We start from the raw sequence: 17,620 nt of genomic DNA, 5'->3' as shown, positions 1-17,620 counted from the left end.
CAAAGCTGAATGTTTGACAAAGCTAAATTTATCTAAGGAGTTCCAGTATATAATGTCCATCATTTTATTATTTTATAAAATGGAACAATTGAGTATGGTTTTTGACATTCATGTTCATCTGTCACTCTCCTGTCTTTTGCTATGCCCATGTCACAATGCCCAAAATAAGAGCTGGTGTCTTATTTTACAATCAATTTTCATAGTAATTATATTTATATGTTTACCATATGATACTTCCTCCATGTTTGCATTGTTATTAAAAAAATAATTTATCAATCATGAAAATAAATCATATCAAAAGATCTGTGTTTCATGGTTAGCTGACATCTTACTGAATATGGTATCATCTATATTCAAAAATATAGTAACACACAAAAATCTAAGGACAGCTAACTATCACACATATATGGGCTTGTAGAACATCCCATTCCAAAGTAAATCCTGGGCAATAAATTAAACCCCATCACCATCATCCTTTGCAGCTTTAACATCATCTACTCTTCCAGCAAGTCTTTTCAGAGGATTTTGGAGTGTGTCAGTGGGAATTTGGGTCTATTTAGCCAAAATAATATGTGTTAGCTGAGGAACTGATGTTAAATGAGTACTGGTTGATCATCAGATTTCCAATTATTCCAAAGTTGTTCTATAATATGGAGGTTGGAGCTTTGTGTAGGATTCTCAAGTTATTCCATATATATATTTATCAAAGCATGTCTTTTAGGAGCTATCTTTGTGCACATGGGCACAGTCATGCTGGGTCACAAAAGGGCTTACTTTAAACTGTTGCTTCAAGGTTGGAAGTGCACAATTGTCTGAAATGTTTTTGTAAGATGTAGCACAGACAGTATCCTTTAATGGAAACTCCTGAACTCAGTGATTGGAGAGGTGTCCTGATACTTCTGGCCACATATTGTGCCTAATTGTCAGCATTCCACAAACATTCGGCCATTAAAAAGAGATAAAATAATAAAAGGAAATACAGAGGATGCAGTCTAAAAATGACACAAAACTCTCAAAATGTAACATTGTTTATTTTTATTACTACTTGTACATAAACTTAATAAATGTTTCTTCTAAAATTTTAAAAAAGAGTTACTTTTTATTGTGGTCCATGTAAAAATTGTAGGGCTGATATTAGTATAGACAAGTTGGTGTTGTTTTATATTGTAATTACAATACATTTTATAACATTACACTTTGTTTCTAATATAGGTATTTTATTCACAAATGATAGTGGTTCTCTTTTACTTCAATTCAACATGGAATACGTACACATGGTTAATATTGCTATGTCAGCTTTTACAACTTAGGTATCTATGTATTTGCCACACTTAAATATTACACAATTTGAATGGAATACACCTTTACTTTTATGCTCTACATTTACTCGAAAGTTAAATACCTGTACACTTAATATAAAAATTTGTTTTCCACCAATCACTGCTTCAAATGCTTTGTTAGTTAATTGGGAGTTGCAATAACTTCATGTAGCTCCTGGTGGAGGGCAAGGTGGAAACTAAAACCTGTATAACTGAATTTGGTTAATAAATAAAGAATGGTTCTGTATGTACATACACAAAGACAATATGTGCACTCATTCAAAGTAAACACAATGGGACATGTTTTTTATCTACAGGATTTTTTTTACAATGTAAGATAATACTTTTGCAATATTTATTCCTCCTATTTATGCTCAGTCTCAATAACAATACTTTTAAAGAAATATGAAATCATAAACTAAGCAAGCTGCTTTGTAAGAAAGGAATAGATCATACAAACTTAAAAAGGAGGCAACATAGTCTATGTATTGGTTGGACCAATGTTTAGGTACCTTTGTGAGCATATCATACTGTAATGATTATTTTAAGATAGCCATACATAGTCCAACCCCAGCCTTCTTCAAGCACTGGCCACAATGGTCAGGTGAGGGACATAGCATGTAGGACTTACCTGGGGGTGATTGTGAATGAAAAAAATGAAATGTTCATTATGTCGTGTTTGAAAATATCTCGGCTATTGTGAATAATTGGTTTCTCTATTGGTAAAGGAAAGTTCACAAATCATGTGTGCTTCACATAAAACTATCATGGGTCCAAATGTGGGCACATGTGAGTATTCACAGTAAAATATATGACTTTTTCTTTACTACAACACTCCGGTGTAACATTTTGTTTTGTAAAATAGATGTATATTTTCCACACATAATTAAATGTTCCTGACAGAAATGGAAATGTGTTGCCATACTATATTTATTAACACGCTTTGTTTATTTTAAAATTTAGAGTTAAGCTGATTGTATTGAATCTTCATTAAAATGACTCTGTCACCTAAATACCTAAGTACCGGCACACAAACTCAGCAGCTCTTACTGAGAAATATGAGGTTGTTTTGAACAAGCATAACTCTGACACTACCTAGCTGAGACTAAGCTTATCTACTCCTCTTCAATATGTCAGCCCATCATATCTATGGGCCATCATTAATGTGAGGGTGAAAGGTGACCAAACAGGTATCAGAGCTTTGCCAATTGGGAATGGCCCTGTATGAAAAACATAGTAACCACAGTGCCTAAAGCTGTTTTTGCATTCATTCAAGTGACATTAACTTTAAGCTTTATTTTTCTTTATTTTTGGTCATGTGAACAGCCATCACTAAAACCTTGTACAACATTTTTTGCATGCATTGTAATAAACATGATGTTTTATCTTCAGTCTTTTAATCCAATTTATCTGCAGTACACCATTAAACTGCACCAAAACTGGGTTGTATAGAGTGACTGCTTGTATATGCCATAATTTATTGATTATGTCTCTGTTTCTATTGCTGTGAATACCATTAATATGAAAAATAACTTAATATTTTGATGTTTGAGCCTAAATTGCTTTATGATCCGTGTGAGACAAAGGAAGGAAACACAAGTAATACCCCTTCTCCATTATACTACTACCACATACAGCTTTTTACAAACCGAAAAGGAGTGGCGACATAGGAACAAATGTTTTTAATTCTTCTTTATATTATAGGACTTTTAAATACACAAGAGGCCAGTAAATGCTAGGGATTGATTCACATATATAGTTGTGGGAGCATGTATACTGTGAGTTGTGCAATACTCTGTGATTTATTCTTAATAGCACACAAATGCATCTTCAGAGCTGACTGTGTGCTTTGGAATTACGTTTCAGAAAATAGTGCTGGTCTGATTTTTGGACCACTGTGGAGTGTTGAGCAGCTAATTCAAATGATTGTGCTGCCCTAATGCAGCACACAGTAACATAGGATGTAAATGAATAGGGCATGGAGTGAATGAGTCTTAAGTGTTTCTCCAAAGTGTTGTTTTTCTGAAAATATATTGGGATATGTTATGCTATAAGTTTGCAGGAAAAGATGCAAAAGATTTATAGGGTTCCTCAATAAACAAGGCTTAAATATGTTAGCAAATGTAAATAATGATAAGCTTCAAGTCTTTCAGTGCAGCGGAATGCTCAAATAGGTAAAACAACAAACAAGAATTTTAATAAACAGAAGTTAAAATGAATGGCCATAGGTTTCCTACCACTGGGGCCATTACCACAGGTATATTCCATGATGCAGCGAAGAATCCAGTATTATGAAAGAAAGTTAGACTTGGTGCAATGGCTTTTCAAAAACTATACATTAGTTCATTTCACTTTTTCCTTATGTTTAATGTGCCCATTTTTCTTGTGCTTCCCATTTGGTAAACCATTGTGGCAAAGTCCATTTGCAGAAGTGCAATCGGCACTTCTACTTCTCCGCAGGTATTTTACAATCTTGGAAAGTGCATACCAGGCTAAAACAGCAACAGCAATAAGGACTAACACAACATCAACTAAAAAGTACTGATATGTGGGGATGTCATAAGTAGCAGCACGAAGATGTTCGGCTCCATTGTGACGAAGAATGTAGTCAATCCAAAAAGTGGCTCTACTGACGGGATGGCCAGGCTGATCTTTGTGAATGTTTGAAAGCTTCATGGCTTGTTGTCTATAACTGAGTTGATGAAATAAACATATTAGTACAGAGAGAGAAAGTCATTGTAAATCAGATCTATAGCTACTAATGGCAGATACATTTAGATGTCTAAATATAAGCTGTATTAAAATATTGGTTTCAGGTTTTAAGCTTGGGAGTGCCAATATAAAAATTAGCTGTTCAATTAAACACGGCAACATAATTTGGTTGGCTGTAACTGCCTTGCTTTAAGGAAGCCTATTCATTTGCTAATGTTTATAGAACTAATTGCCAACAACTCCTAATATTCATAGCAGTATTAAACAATGTCTTTATACTGATTCCAGGTACCTAACAGGCATCTTAAAATGCAGCTTCTACAGGCTGCATCTTCTATGAGCATATTTTGTATACCGTTATCACTATGATTTACATGCCAATGCCTTAAAAATAGGTAGAGAATTGCTTACCTGTGGTTATTAATAACATCTGAAAGAGCCTTATTCAAGTTATCCTCGGTCATACTTTTCCACTCTAGAAGGATTCCCATGCCTTTAGCCTGTACTCTGGTCATAGTATCATAATGGTCCCCAAACAGTGGAATTCCTACTACTGGCACTCCATGGTACATAGCTTCAAAAATACCGTTTAGTCCTCCATGGTTGAGAAATGTCTTGATTTTTGGATGACCTATAATTTATATGGAAAACTTTAGTAAATCACTGTGTACTGTAATACAATATTAATCTTTTTTTTTCTATCCATGGTCTGGGTTTTTTTTTTAATTAGAGTTAGCTATACCATGTAGTATATTCTCTTTTACTGACTACTAGACTCTAAACCAACTACAATAGTTTGTATTTCATGTGTATATTAAACAATTAGGATTACAGTATGCATGGGTGGCATTGCAGGACATTTGTCTAAATAAAGGTTTCAGAAAATGTTTTAGAAATTCAGATAACTTGGCTGGATGCAAATGTGGTGAGTATACAATCAGATAAGTAGAAAATTATCAGATTACAAACAAATTTCTTGCTTTTTTGACTTAATTTGTAAAAAAAAAAGGGCATAGGCTTCATTCACAAACCTTTATGAAGGTATACTAAGCTTTCATTGCCTGCACATGTTAAATCCTATCGTACTCATTAGCTCAAATAATTGACACTTTAAAACAAAATCATTATTCTCATCTGGTGATATCCTGACCTGATAATAATTGTTGTTGGAAAGGATCTTTCACTATTCTTTCCAATGAAAAACGACTGCACGATGCATGAACGAGTGTTGTACACACCTAACCTTTCTGCTCTATGGAGAGGGGAGGGGGGAACGATGGAGCGGCACCTCACTGCACTCTCTCACTTGCATTACGATCGTTCGTCGTCCATCGTCCGTGAATCCATCAGGACGGTCGTTCGGATGATGGACAACAGACACTATAGGCACGAAGAATCTCGGAATCTCGTAAGAATAAAGTCCCTGAGCTGATTATTGGATGAGAACTATTGCACATGTGTTCCTAGCCTTAACCCTTTACTCATTCAAAAACCTGTTTCTTTTGACTTTCTTTCTATTGGAGGGATTTCCCATTGGTTCCTGTCCCTGTAGCACCCTGTAATCAGGACACAAAGTGAAAGGCAATCCCCCACTAGAAAAGCAATCAGTAACAATTACTAAGGTTCTAACACTTACACATGTTTTCCTGAATTAAAGAGAAGAGATGGAGCTGTGCTTAGACACACATACACACAGGTGAACACATAATGAAGGGAAGGGGCAAAAGGAAATACATTCATGAGAAAACTGTCATGGAAGAAACACAATATTTGTCATTGCTGACCATTCCTTTTAAAAATGAAAATTGCCTGTCTGCCACTTGCTTTAACATTTTGCATTACTTACTTAGTGTTGTCTTACTCCTCACATTTTTTTGGCTCGGCAACTCAGAAATTATAAAAACCAAGCAGGTTGGGATAACTATTAGATAATCAGTATTTCCAGATTGTATTACAGGTAGACATTCAAAAATCCGGCAACCTCCAGACCTGAGGAATGTCAAATTGTGAAAATTCTGGATTTTCTTTTTTATACTTACCGCCACACACAGACCAGTCTTCCTCTAGCAGCACCTCGGACATCTGGCACAGTTGCAGGGAGCACGCAGAAGGGACATCTCAGCGTGTATTTAGTTTATCAAGCAAGACCTTACAACTGTTTCTGCAGAACAGTGCCATGAAAACATTAGTGGCCAAACAGTGTACTGCAGTCCCTGTATTGAAAATGCGATCTGAAATTCATGCAGGGAAACTGAAGGATCCAAATTATTGATGGCTGGATTTTTGATTGTCAACCTGTACCAGCTTTTGTAGGTCATACCAGGTTTACCTTCATATTCTTGATTAATAAATTCCTTCATTTTGTATCTTAATATATAATACTTAAAAACATAAGAACAAATGATGCTTTTCATAAATTACTGACCTAGTAAATCATTTTGGGGTAGCCATTCTACAAGTTTTGTGTTGTTACCGAGATTTTTTGGCTTGGGTCCAGAAAACCTAAAAAGCAAACATATATTATTACTATTAATTTATATTAACAAAATATGTGCATGCAGATCCTATTTTTTCATAACACAACACTAAGACTGGTTACACATAATCAATTATTGTTGCTAGAAACAATTTTCCAGCAAGAAAAAAGAGAGACAGATGAATTAACGAAGGATGTACACACAGCACTGTTCTGCTCTATGAAGAGGGGTGGTGGGAGAATGAACGAGTGGCAACCTGCTTTGCTCTTCCCCCTTCACTGGTATAGTAGTCGTACCCCATCAATCACTCATGGATCTGTTAGGACCTGTTGTTGGGCGACTTCTGTAATGTAGGATTCTCACCTGAACTGAGCCCAACTGTTCAAATCGGGTGAGAATCATCTGACGTGTGTACATATTCTAAGCCATTTATTTCACTCTGAATGTAGAGTCATTTGTCAGTGCAGGGTATAAAAAACATGGTTCTTAACAGGGTGTTGTGAATGTCCATCATTAAATTTTATATAAAGTTCTACATTTTCAATAAAATCTAAATTAGAAAAATGAGAAGATAACCATACTACTATTTTAAATATAAAGCTTTATTCCCCTTGAAGCACCCTTCAAATAATTGAAATGTAGATATGCTGAGCAGTGTAGCCCCCAGTGTTTTCAATGCAATATGCAAAGGAACGTGTTGTCCAAAAACCAAAGTTATTGGACAATGTTAGGACTGGGGAGGAGGGGGCAGAGCAGGGGGAAGGAGCCTGTTGTATGAGTAGAAGGGGAAGCAATCCGGGTGTGGGGAGGACGGTGCAAGCTGTATCTCCTCGGTATCCTGTCTTGAGAATTTCCTTCAAGCCAGACATCTTTGCCCCAGTTACAGAGATTTTGCCAGTACATTAAGCGTCAGTTATAAATTTTTTTGCTCTGTGCTGGATTGGAAGGAAAAACTGTTGGTAAAACCAGCCAGTTCTATTAATACTCATGCTGCAGAAGTGTTTCAGTGTTATCACTGATGACTGTCAGTCATTCTTTGCCAGTTAGGAGGGTTACAGTATTACATATTGTGCAGTGTGACACTTACTGCAGGGCAACTACAAGAAGTGGGTCTGGAACTCCCTCTGTTGAATGGAATAGTAGACTCAGACCCATTGTGTTAGTTCATAAAACTACCGGCTGGTGTAGCCAGTCAGCAATCATCGGTGTCCAGGTTTCTGTAACCATTTACTTTGTTTTGTGTTGTTATTATACTCCCTTAATGCTGTTTCTACTGTGTTTTGTTACTCCTTTATTTTCAGCTCTTTCAAATAAAACCCAGGCCATCCCTGTTGCACTGCTATCTTTGTGTTGCAATTGGGAGTTTGGACGTTAGCAGGTTGGTTTGGAGCGCAACCATTACATTTGCAGCTAACACACAAGGGTGTGTCATGTCTCCTTTACACACACACACACCCCCCACCCAGAGCTGCTACCACAATTTGCATACGCAGTTGTGCCATAATGCACATGTACACCCTTTTCTATTCTACGGGGAATGACTGTGCATTAACGGCATGGTAATTTACATTTATTACTGAGCAACATATGTATTTAAATCTCTACCTTGTCCTCAGCAACTCACAAAGTCATTTTAGTATCTCTGATCAGATTCTCAGGGTGGCCCGTGGTGTGTGGCATTTAGTTTTTGAGTAACAATAGTTGAATCCTGTGGCAGCCCCTAACAGTTCCAAAAAAAACAAAGTGATGAATCTCTGAATTTTTATGACTTGGATAGAATAAAAAAACTGGTATAACTAGTGATTGGCAATCACTGATTAAGCGTCTGGATTAAGAAGGACAAGTAGAACTTGTTATAAGCTGGTGACATCTGTGGCTGCTGACACCTACGGGGGGCCCTGTAAAATGTAATTTTGGAATTGATCATTCAAATTGTGGTTTACAATTCTGTGTAAACAAAAGTTTAATACAATAAGGCTGTGGCCAAAATTCTTCCAGTAAGCAATGTGGTGTATTGTGTGTTCCTTTATAAAGAAGGCAATGTGCTTTAAATAAAGGTGGTTACTCATTCCCCCTTTTAACTCAGCATTGGCCTAATCTTGGACCCCCTCAAGTCAAGTGCAGCATAGAAGAGTGAATTGACTGGGGCAGGCTGGGAAAGACGTTGGGTGTCTTAAGACAGAGGTAGATGGAGCCATTATGGTTCTAGGTAGGGTAAAAAAGGTGCCATTTCAAAAGAGGCAATGGAAACAGAAACTTCTGCCCAATTTGTATTTTATTCTTGGCATGCTTTATATATGTGAAGTTATTCTTCCCTAATTTCATTTTTTCATCTTTCTCACAGTGCAGGTGAGTCTATTGATCCTATTTTATTTTTGTTTGGTAACATGGATTGTAGCTATGGTTTGAATCCAGGTCTTCAGGATAACCCAGGTTTTACCATTATAGTCTATCTTCACCATTCTTTGAGAGCTTTAAGCGGCCGATTGATGCATCCTATTGAGTGTCACTTCTGTCATATGTTGTTGTGACCTAATTTATCAACATACATTTTCTTACTTTCAGTCCCAGTGACAACAGTAGGAGGTCAATTTCCTCAGTGGAATAGGGACAGCAATAAAAACCTGACCATAGTTTTAATCTTTCCACAATTCATCCAAAACGATTTATATATACTTTAACATACATAATAAAATATCTTACCTCCAAATAACTTTCTGTTGTAATCTTGCCAGTGCGCCTGCCAGTTTTTGGGCTATGTCTTCAGACAAATATTTCACCCCAGCTCCAAAAGAGACTAGAACAAATCCATTTTCATCTACACCATCCACCCACTTCTGAAGATCCTAAAAATAACAAAAATGAGTGAATATGTGTTTAGCCTATAATATTAGGACATATGAAATTCTCTGCAAATAGGGCAGGTGACTGGCACATTATAATATAAATCCCTATATATAAATGTAAATAATATAATGTCCAAAAACCAGGAATCCCATGAAATATATCAGAGTTTTTTTTTTGTTTTTTTATTTGTGTTTGGAATGCAATGGGCCTGATTTATTCAAGTCTCTCTAAGCTGGAGAAGATACATTAACATCAGTGAAGCTGGGTGATTGGGTGACCTGGAATAGATTTCTTAAAAGTAATTTGCTATTTGTTAGCAAATGTTCTAAATCCTGGATCAGATCCAGTTTGCTGAAATACCCAGCTTCACTGATGAACATTTATGTTTTTCAGTCTTGGAGAGCTTTATTAAATCAGGCCCAATGAGTTTATCCTACATAAAAGTATTTTTATTTGACTTTTATGTGACTTTGGTATGCAAGCCACACTTTAATGACTTTAAGTCAGCATTTAAACAATAGACGGATAGGCAAGTTTTTTATTACAGAAAGGGACAGGCGGTGTCCCCTCTGCAATATCTGCTCATTCCTGCTTGACGCCCTCCAGCTGTGAGACTTTTTTTTGTTTGTTTGTTTGTTGTCAGCGATACCTGGCAATCCTGGCTTCCCCTGCACGTACCAGGAATGAATGAATTCCGATGCACCTGGGCAGGAGTTACTTTATTTCAGCCCAGCCAATCAAAATGGCCAAAGGCAAAGGGCTTCTGTTGATAATATTGGAGTTAGGAGCCAAAAAAAAAAAAAATAAAAGAAATCCAACACAAAACCAAAAAAATAAGTGTTTAAAAAAAAAAAAAAGGACCGGAAGTAGTAATTACATAATAATTATGTATAACCAAGTCATTGCATTTTGATATTTGGAGTTTACACGCATCCTCACACAATGCCCCTGATTCATCAAGCAGAATCGGATGATCGCTCGCGCATTCGTATTCGCGATCCGAAATCGTACGCTGTTGCGCTATTCAGCAACTGAAAAAGCTCGCGGCCGGAGCCGCACACTTTATTTCAGCCCAGCCAATCAAAATGGCCAAAGGCAAAGGGCTTCTGTTGATAATATTGGAGTTAGGAGCCAAAAAAAAAAAAAAAAAAAAACCAAAACAAAAACAAAAAAAAAAGTGTTTAAAAAAAAAAAAAAAAAAAGGACCGGAAGTAGGAAACAATGATCATAATAATTATGTATAACCAAGTCATTGCATTTTGATATTTGGAGTTTACACGCATCCTCACACAATGGCTGTACACCTCACACAATGATTTATAAAGCAAAATCAAAAGTTCGCTCGCACACGCGTATTCACGATCTGACATCAGACCCCTCTAACCCATTTATCAATGTATCAAGCTGCTGAGAATAGGCTGGCATATTCTCCCAATATTTATGAACTGAAATGATCTGGCGCTTTGAGGCGCACATACCCTGCAGCTTGACCCTAGCAGGTTGCATTAAAAGTCATTCTTACCCTAACAAATCATTCTTTCAAATGGCACACATCTTCCCGTTAGCCTTAAATAAAAATGTATGATGTGTTCAAATGTTTAAAAAATATATATTAGCTTAGAAATAAGAATTTTTTAAAATGACCTAATATTTTTGGTTTCTAAAAGAGTTAACTGATTTCAGCTGTTTATATGTTTAAATGCTTACAATGCCCGACCCGAGGATCTGCCTGGTGATAAATCTCTGATAATGAATTAAGGTGAATCTCCAGCTTTCACTTAAGTCTTGCACAGTCCTTTAGCCAGCATTAAAGATTCTAATTGACCTGTAAAGGACTGTAAATAAGCACAGAACAGAGAGCAGGTGCGCGCTAATAAATTGCTATGATCTCACCATTAAGCTTAACAGACCCTCCTCGCGCTTTGAGGCGCACATACCCTGCAGCTTGACCCTAGCAGAATGAATAAAAGTCATTCTTACCCTAACAAATCATTCTTTCAAATGGCACACATCTTCCCGTTAGCCTTAAACAAAAATGTATGATGTGTTCAAATGTTTAAAAAATATATATTAGCTTAGAAATAAGAATTTTTTAAAATGACCTTTTTTTTGGTTTCTAAAAGAGTTAACTGATTTCAGCTGTTTATATGTTTAAATGCTTACGATGCCCGACCCGAGGATCTGCCTGGTGATAAATCTCTGATAATGAATTAAGGTGAATCTCCAGCTTTCACTTAAGTCTTGCACAGTCCTTTAGCCTTATTCGGTTTCTACTGCACACTGTGGGCTTTTTACAGACTGGCTGATGGACATCCTCATTATCTTTTATTTATTTTAAAGGGTTACCCAATGTTCAAAAGGTTGAAACTCTAATCTTGCCTTTCCTTTACTAGCCTTACTGCCCTGGACAGCCCTTTTTCTTTCATTGTATTTCAGTTTCTTCATAAAATAAGGCTGAGCACCACATGTGGGTGTTCTCTAGGATAGTTCGATATTTTTGTAACCCTCCTAAGAGCCAGCCCACTGCTTGTATCAGGGCTGAGTTCCCTTTAGAGAAACATGGGGGTGTGAAATTTTTAGAAAGCTATGTACAGCACTCTCCTAACTCCCATAGCTCTCCCTTCGGCTATGATATGGCTGCCTGGATCAAAAGCAAGGTAATGAAAAGCATGTCTAGTTAAAAAAAGTAGATTAAACTTCAGCTTTAAATTTGAAGTAACCATTAAAACTGTGTATATTTATTGTAAGCAGGGAGGTTGTTGTCCTCTCCTAAAACTCCACTTTGGTTACTACTACCTTCTTGTCTGGTTATCTCTCTCCTTCATGTACAGCCAGAAATACATCTGTCCTTCTGACCTACTGCAATGCTAACTATACTGAACAATAATCATGAACATATTAATGTTTGGCCCTATCTAAAGCCATAAGCCATATGAAACATGTCCATTATTTTTGTTGCCATGTATATCTGGCCAATATTTTTTCTGGTAATCTGGCACAACCAGAAAGGCTTTTCGTGTCCTCGCTAATGGTGGAAACCCCCCTTCTGTCTTTACTGCCACGCCAGGACAAGACCAGGGTTCTGAAACGAGGACAGTGCTGGAGGGATTAGGGTGTCTGGGGAAGTAAAGGTAGGTGTGATTTTTTTATTTTAAGTTTAGTTCCACTTTAATATTCTGCCAATTGACAACTTATGACAAGAACTCATGGATTTTTAAGGTCCTTTCAACCACCTCCAGAATAAAAAATGCTCAAAAACATCACTCCACTTACCTCCATCCAGCACTGTTGTCAGTAAAAAAAAAATTTACATCAGTAGGGAAAGCCCCCCACCCCCCATACACACCCTGTTGGCCAGATAACAAAAGAAAGTCCCTGACACACACTGGTATTCTAACTTGAGATGCTGTACATTAAATAGGGGTTGCTAATGACAGACGAATACAGACAAAGACACAGAAGGAGAGGACCCTGCCCTGAAGAGCTTACAATCTATACTTCCTAAATCATGATATCTGACAGTACACACTATTCTACAAGGTAATTTATATTTGTACACTGTAGACATCATAGTAGAAATTCTGGGAGCCAATATAGTGCTTTACTTGCGTTTCTAGCAGGTATGTTTCATAATTGTGATTTCACAATATATTTCCATTTAAGTTATAACTATTAGCTGAGGGTGATTCTGTAATATTTCCTACTTGACAAGCTTGGAAGAAAGGGACCCTTTGTATCCTCAAAATATTTCTTTACATCTTTACTTTTTGACATGAAATTGCAACCAGTCAGAAATCTGCTCCTATAAAATATGAGAATAACCACAAAAGCTGTTTATCAGTCATATAGACATTCCAGCAGTAAAATAAGCATACAGTTCAGCATGCTTTGTTGGGAAAATGTGATATAGCTTTTTATATACTGACAGAAACACAAGTCATTAGCTCATTCTCAAAGGGGTTTTATAAATGGATCAATAAAAGCAAATCCTATCTCTAATTTTATCTGTTACTTGAGAATAATGGGTGTTTTCTTATGGAAAGATATACAAATCTTTGGACAATTGCAGGAGCATGTTACTGCTCGTTAAGGTATCACAGCCTGTGGGTAAATATCCCTTAAGCAGAATCTGATTCTTCCTCCCATGCTTTTCAGCTTCTGGAAAGTTTTGAAGGATGTGTCAGTGTAGGTTCAGCCAGGGTCTTCACATTATTTACTATATTGGGATAACTGGGACTAAAGTTCTGAGCCAAAGTAAAATTAGTTGGTTGCAATGTTTTTAATTTATTAACATTACCGATTAAGCATGAGCACCTGCAATTTAGTGCTGGGACCTCAGTATAGTTTCTAAATGGGCTATGAGTGACATCCTGTGACACAAAGTAAAACAAAAAATATAAAAATCCTATGATTCTGGAAAAGCAAATCACATGTTTGGTTACAATAGTCAAGGAGGATGCTGCCAAAATTAAACATTGGGCACATAAAAGATATAAATAATTTTAAAGATCTGTTCTAACCAATAAAGCTGTTTGAAATACTTTTGCCTTTTTTTGTTCTTTAAGAGTACTATCACATTAGGGAAAGCACCCAACATTACCTAGAGATACCCTCTCTTTTGTAGTGTTATCCTGAGAAACCCAAATCTCAAGTGGTCGGTGCTTGGCCTATTTCAGCCACAGCCCTCTAATCAGTGATTTAGTGCATCACATTGATGGTCTAATTCAGAGCTGAGAATGGTGAAGATGTGCCCAAAGGAGTATGCCCCCTATTTAATGTACAGCGCTGCGTAATATGTTGGCGCTATATAAATCCTGTTTATTAATATTAATAATTATTATAATAATAATAATAATAATAATAATAAAAGGAGTATAAGAAGACTTTGTGTTTACATTATCTAATGTGAGTGTTGACTCACCTTAAAACAACAGGTTACTCTATTCCCAATTACTAGGCAGCACATTCTCACCTTTCCTTCTTAACACTGCGTTAAGCTTTCAAGAGTGAAGAAGATTTAATGTACAGCTCTGCATAATATGTTGGCGCTATATAAATACTGTTTAATATTAATACTAATACGGTGGAGCTGGGCTAAATAACTAATCTTACAGTGGTCACATGGGATACTTCCCCCACCTCTTAGATTGTAAGCTCTTCGGGGCAGGGTCCTCCTCCTGTGTCACTGTCTGTACCTGTCTGTCTTTTGCAACCCCTATTTAATGTACAGCGCTGCATAATATATTGGTGCTATATAAATACTGTTTATTATTATTAATAATAATGATCATTGATCAATTGATGTAGTCCAGAATATTTCAGTCATACTATTCCATGTTAAAGAAAAGCAAAATATAAAACCACATCCCACGTATCCTTACATTCTATGTCATACTAGGCATGCACTTGAAATTAAAAGATAATTTATAGATTATATTTGAGAAGCACTATCAGGAGCTAGTCTGCAACTCTCAGGCTGAATATTTACTCAGGGCAAAGAAGGAAAGTTAATCAGTTTCTCAAAAGGTAACATGAAACTAGAGCTAGTATTTGGCTAAGGAAATGGTGACTGGATACACCTACATGTTAATGAAAGGTTTACAAAAATTTTGGAAAACATGATTTTAGAGAAATCAAGTGGAATTCTGGATTCTGGGACTTCTGTTGCTCTAAACTTTTAGCAATCTTTGCCCTACTGAAAATGATAAAATGAACTGCTATTTGCATGTTTATTTTTTATAAGACATGGCCTGACAACAGTTTTTTTTATCTATTTGCTCTCAGCCTAGTTGATGAGGAAGCACTGAATGTCATGATTCAAAACAAGAAGAGACTGATTCACAGCACTATGTGGTTTTTGTTCCGTTCTACTTGTCACTTAGCTATTCTAGGCAGACTTTGGTACTTTAATGTACAGCTGCAGTTACAGAGCTAGGCTCCGGCTGGTACTGACCAGCCCTGGGTTGCACTGCTAAAATACCAATTAGAGGAGGTTTTGATTAAATGCTTTGATACATTGGGCCATAAAATAATTCTGCTTTAAAAATATCAGAATTCTAAGATGTAAAGTGCTTTAGTCTTTACTACCTCTCATCAGGTGTATTTCGCAGGGCCAGCAGCTTAGAATCAGTTTGTCACCTGATCTGCTTTATATCCTATTGTGTGATGTAATAATAGCAAAGTAACTCTAAAGACCTAAATAAAAAAGAATTAATATCCTGGAAAAATGACTTATCTTACAATATACCAGGTTATGTGAAAGCTTTTATTTGTCTTACTCTAAGCTCTCACAATGCTAGCACTGGAGGTACATTAATAATGGCCATATTACATAGCACAATCTCCTTCTTCTCCACTTTGATGGTTCTAATCTTTAGCCATCTTGACTGGCCAAGCTGGGATGATGTAACTCCATGTACAGGAGTCTATTCAGTTCTGGCAGTCTTGGAGTGAAGCTGCCTGATCACAATTTTTTTTTTGTGGAAAAAACTATAGTTTGGCTTTAAAAGCGTTAAACCCAATGGGCCTGATTTATTAAGGCCCTCCATGGCTGGAGAGGATGCATTTTATTAGTGAACCTGGGTGATCCAGCAAATCTAGAATGGATTTCTTAAAAGATGTTTGCTATTCACTAGTACAGGTATGAATCCTTGACCAATGTAAACTTTTTTTCTGCAATTCAATGTTTTTAAACCTGGACCAGATGCATTCCAAGTTTGCTGGATCACGCAGCTTTCTTGGTGAAAGTGTATCCTCTCCTGCCGTGGAGAGGTTTAATAAATCAGGCTCAATGAATCCATTACGGAACAATGACCACATTGTATGACACATACAGACACACATACATTCTGGAATGGGTTCCTAAAAAGAAAATAGTCTAACAAAGGATTAAACAAAATGACACATCAGTATGGTAAGGACTAATCCTTTAAGTCTTTTCAAATCACAACTTTGCTTGGGAAATATTAATACATGTTAGGCTACACATTTCAGAGAATAGAGTTTTAATAAAATGTACACTACACCCAGTTGCACTTGATTATAAGTAGTAGTAGTATTATTTTGCCATCCCATTGCTGGGATGTCCCCTCACTTGAGATTAAAATACAACAGAAAATGACAATGAGTGTCTCAGTTGAAATATTTCCCTTCTATTCCTATTCCCTTACCTCTAGTCCTGGTGACAATAGCCAACAAGATCAATGAAAATGTACACCTCCCATTGTAGATGAATTAATTGCACCAACTTTAATCTCCTCGTAGATGTGCCTGTTTACTATCCCTTAGTTCCAGCTGATTGCACATTGATATTTATTGCCCTGCCAACCATATCCTAAATTCCTTATACTCTGATCAGTCCATCCATAATCAGGGTCCAAAGCACTTCTATTTAAACAACAGGCAAGGTCACGTTGGGACCCTGGTCACGAGCCCAAATGTTATGTGCCAAAATTATAGGTGCAATGGGAATTAATCCAGGGAATTGACACAGGAATTGGAACAGATTTGGACATACTATTTTACTCTGTCACTCCCATTTCCTGCCTTTGGACTGATTTATCCACCTGGACTCAAACACATCCTCGCTGCTGCCATTCTGAACTGGTATTTCATCAAACTATCTCTTTGACTGAATCATCATACCCCACCCCTGGAACTCAGCAAGATTACAAGCCTCACTTGAACCCATGTTACTGGACTGCTTTTCTTGAACTTCAGTTTGCCACATGTTTATTGTACGCATGTGGTTCCCAATTATCTGTAAAAATGTATTATTCACCCTGCACTCTCTTTGATGCCACTACTCCCTGTCCTCCCCAGTCTGATAACTCATTGTCTCTCTGCTCGTTCACTCTCTTTATTTCTCTGTCTGTGCTCCTGCACCTTTTTACTTTACTGATACTCTCTGGGGACATCTCACCCAACCCTGGTCCCCCACACAGCCTCCCCCTATATACTCTCAGCAAGAGAATCCCTTCTCCTAACCTCATCCCCATTCACCCTACCCATAAGTTCTTTTCCCCACTCTCTGGCAGTCTATGGAATGCCTGATGTGTTGGCAATAAATTTACCTCTATACACTGCTCTCCATTACCTCCTCATTTGGACTCACTCAGAAAATCAATGGCCCCACACACATAGCCGGACACGCTTTAAACCTGGTATTTTCGAAACTCTGCAACCTCACCCTCCTTGACATCCCACAATTTCCCCTTTCTGATCACAATCTTATCACCTTCAACCTATAGAACTCTTTCCCTCCCT

The 17,620-nt window shown here is 37.0% G+C and overlaps 1 protein-coding gene across 2 annotated transcripts in view; it reads right to left on the bottom strand.

Moving 5' to 3' along the window:
- Window positions 1-1,012: 1,012 nt before the first annotated feature.
- Window positions 1,013-17,620, bottom strand: part of UGT8 (UDP glycosyltransferase 8) — a 41,751-nt gene continuing 25,143 nt past the window's right edge. For both annotated transcript variants that reach the window (XM_072405764.1, XM_072405765.1), the window contains exons 3-6: window positions 9,212-9,354; window positions 6,457-6,533; window positions 4,443-4,662; window positions 1,013-4,011 (exon numbers count right to left, since the gene is read on the bottom strand). In XM_072405764.1, the coding sequence (XP_072261865.1) occupies window positions 3,663-4,011; window positions 4,443-4,662; window positions 6,457-6,533; window positions 9,212-9,354 (789 nt within the window). In that variant the 3' untranslated portion in view covers window positions 1,013-3,662. The remainder of the gene's footprint in view (window positions 4,012-4,442; window positions 4,663-6,456; window positions 6,534-9,211; window positions 9,355-17,620) is intronic.

Source organism: Pyxicephalus adspersus, chromosome 3 (assembly GCF_032062135.1).
Source record: "Pyxicephalus adspersus chromosome 3, UCB_Pads_2.0, whole genome shotgun sequence".
Taxonomy (NCBI): Eukaryota; Metazoa; Chordata; class Amphibia; order Anura; family Pyxicephalidae; genus Pyxicephalus; species Pyxicephalus adspersus.
This window is presented reverse-complemented; position numbering and strand designations above follow the sequence as displayed.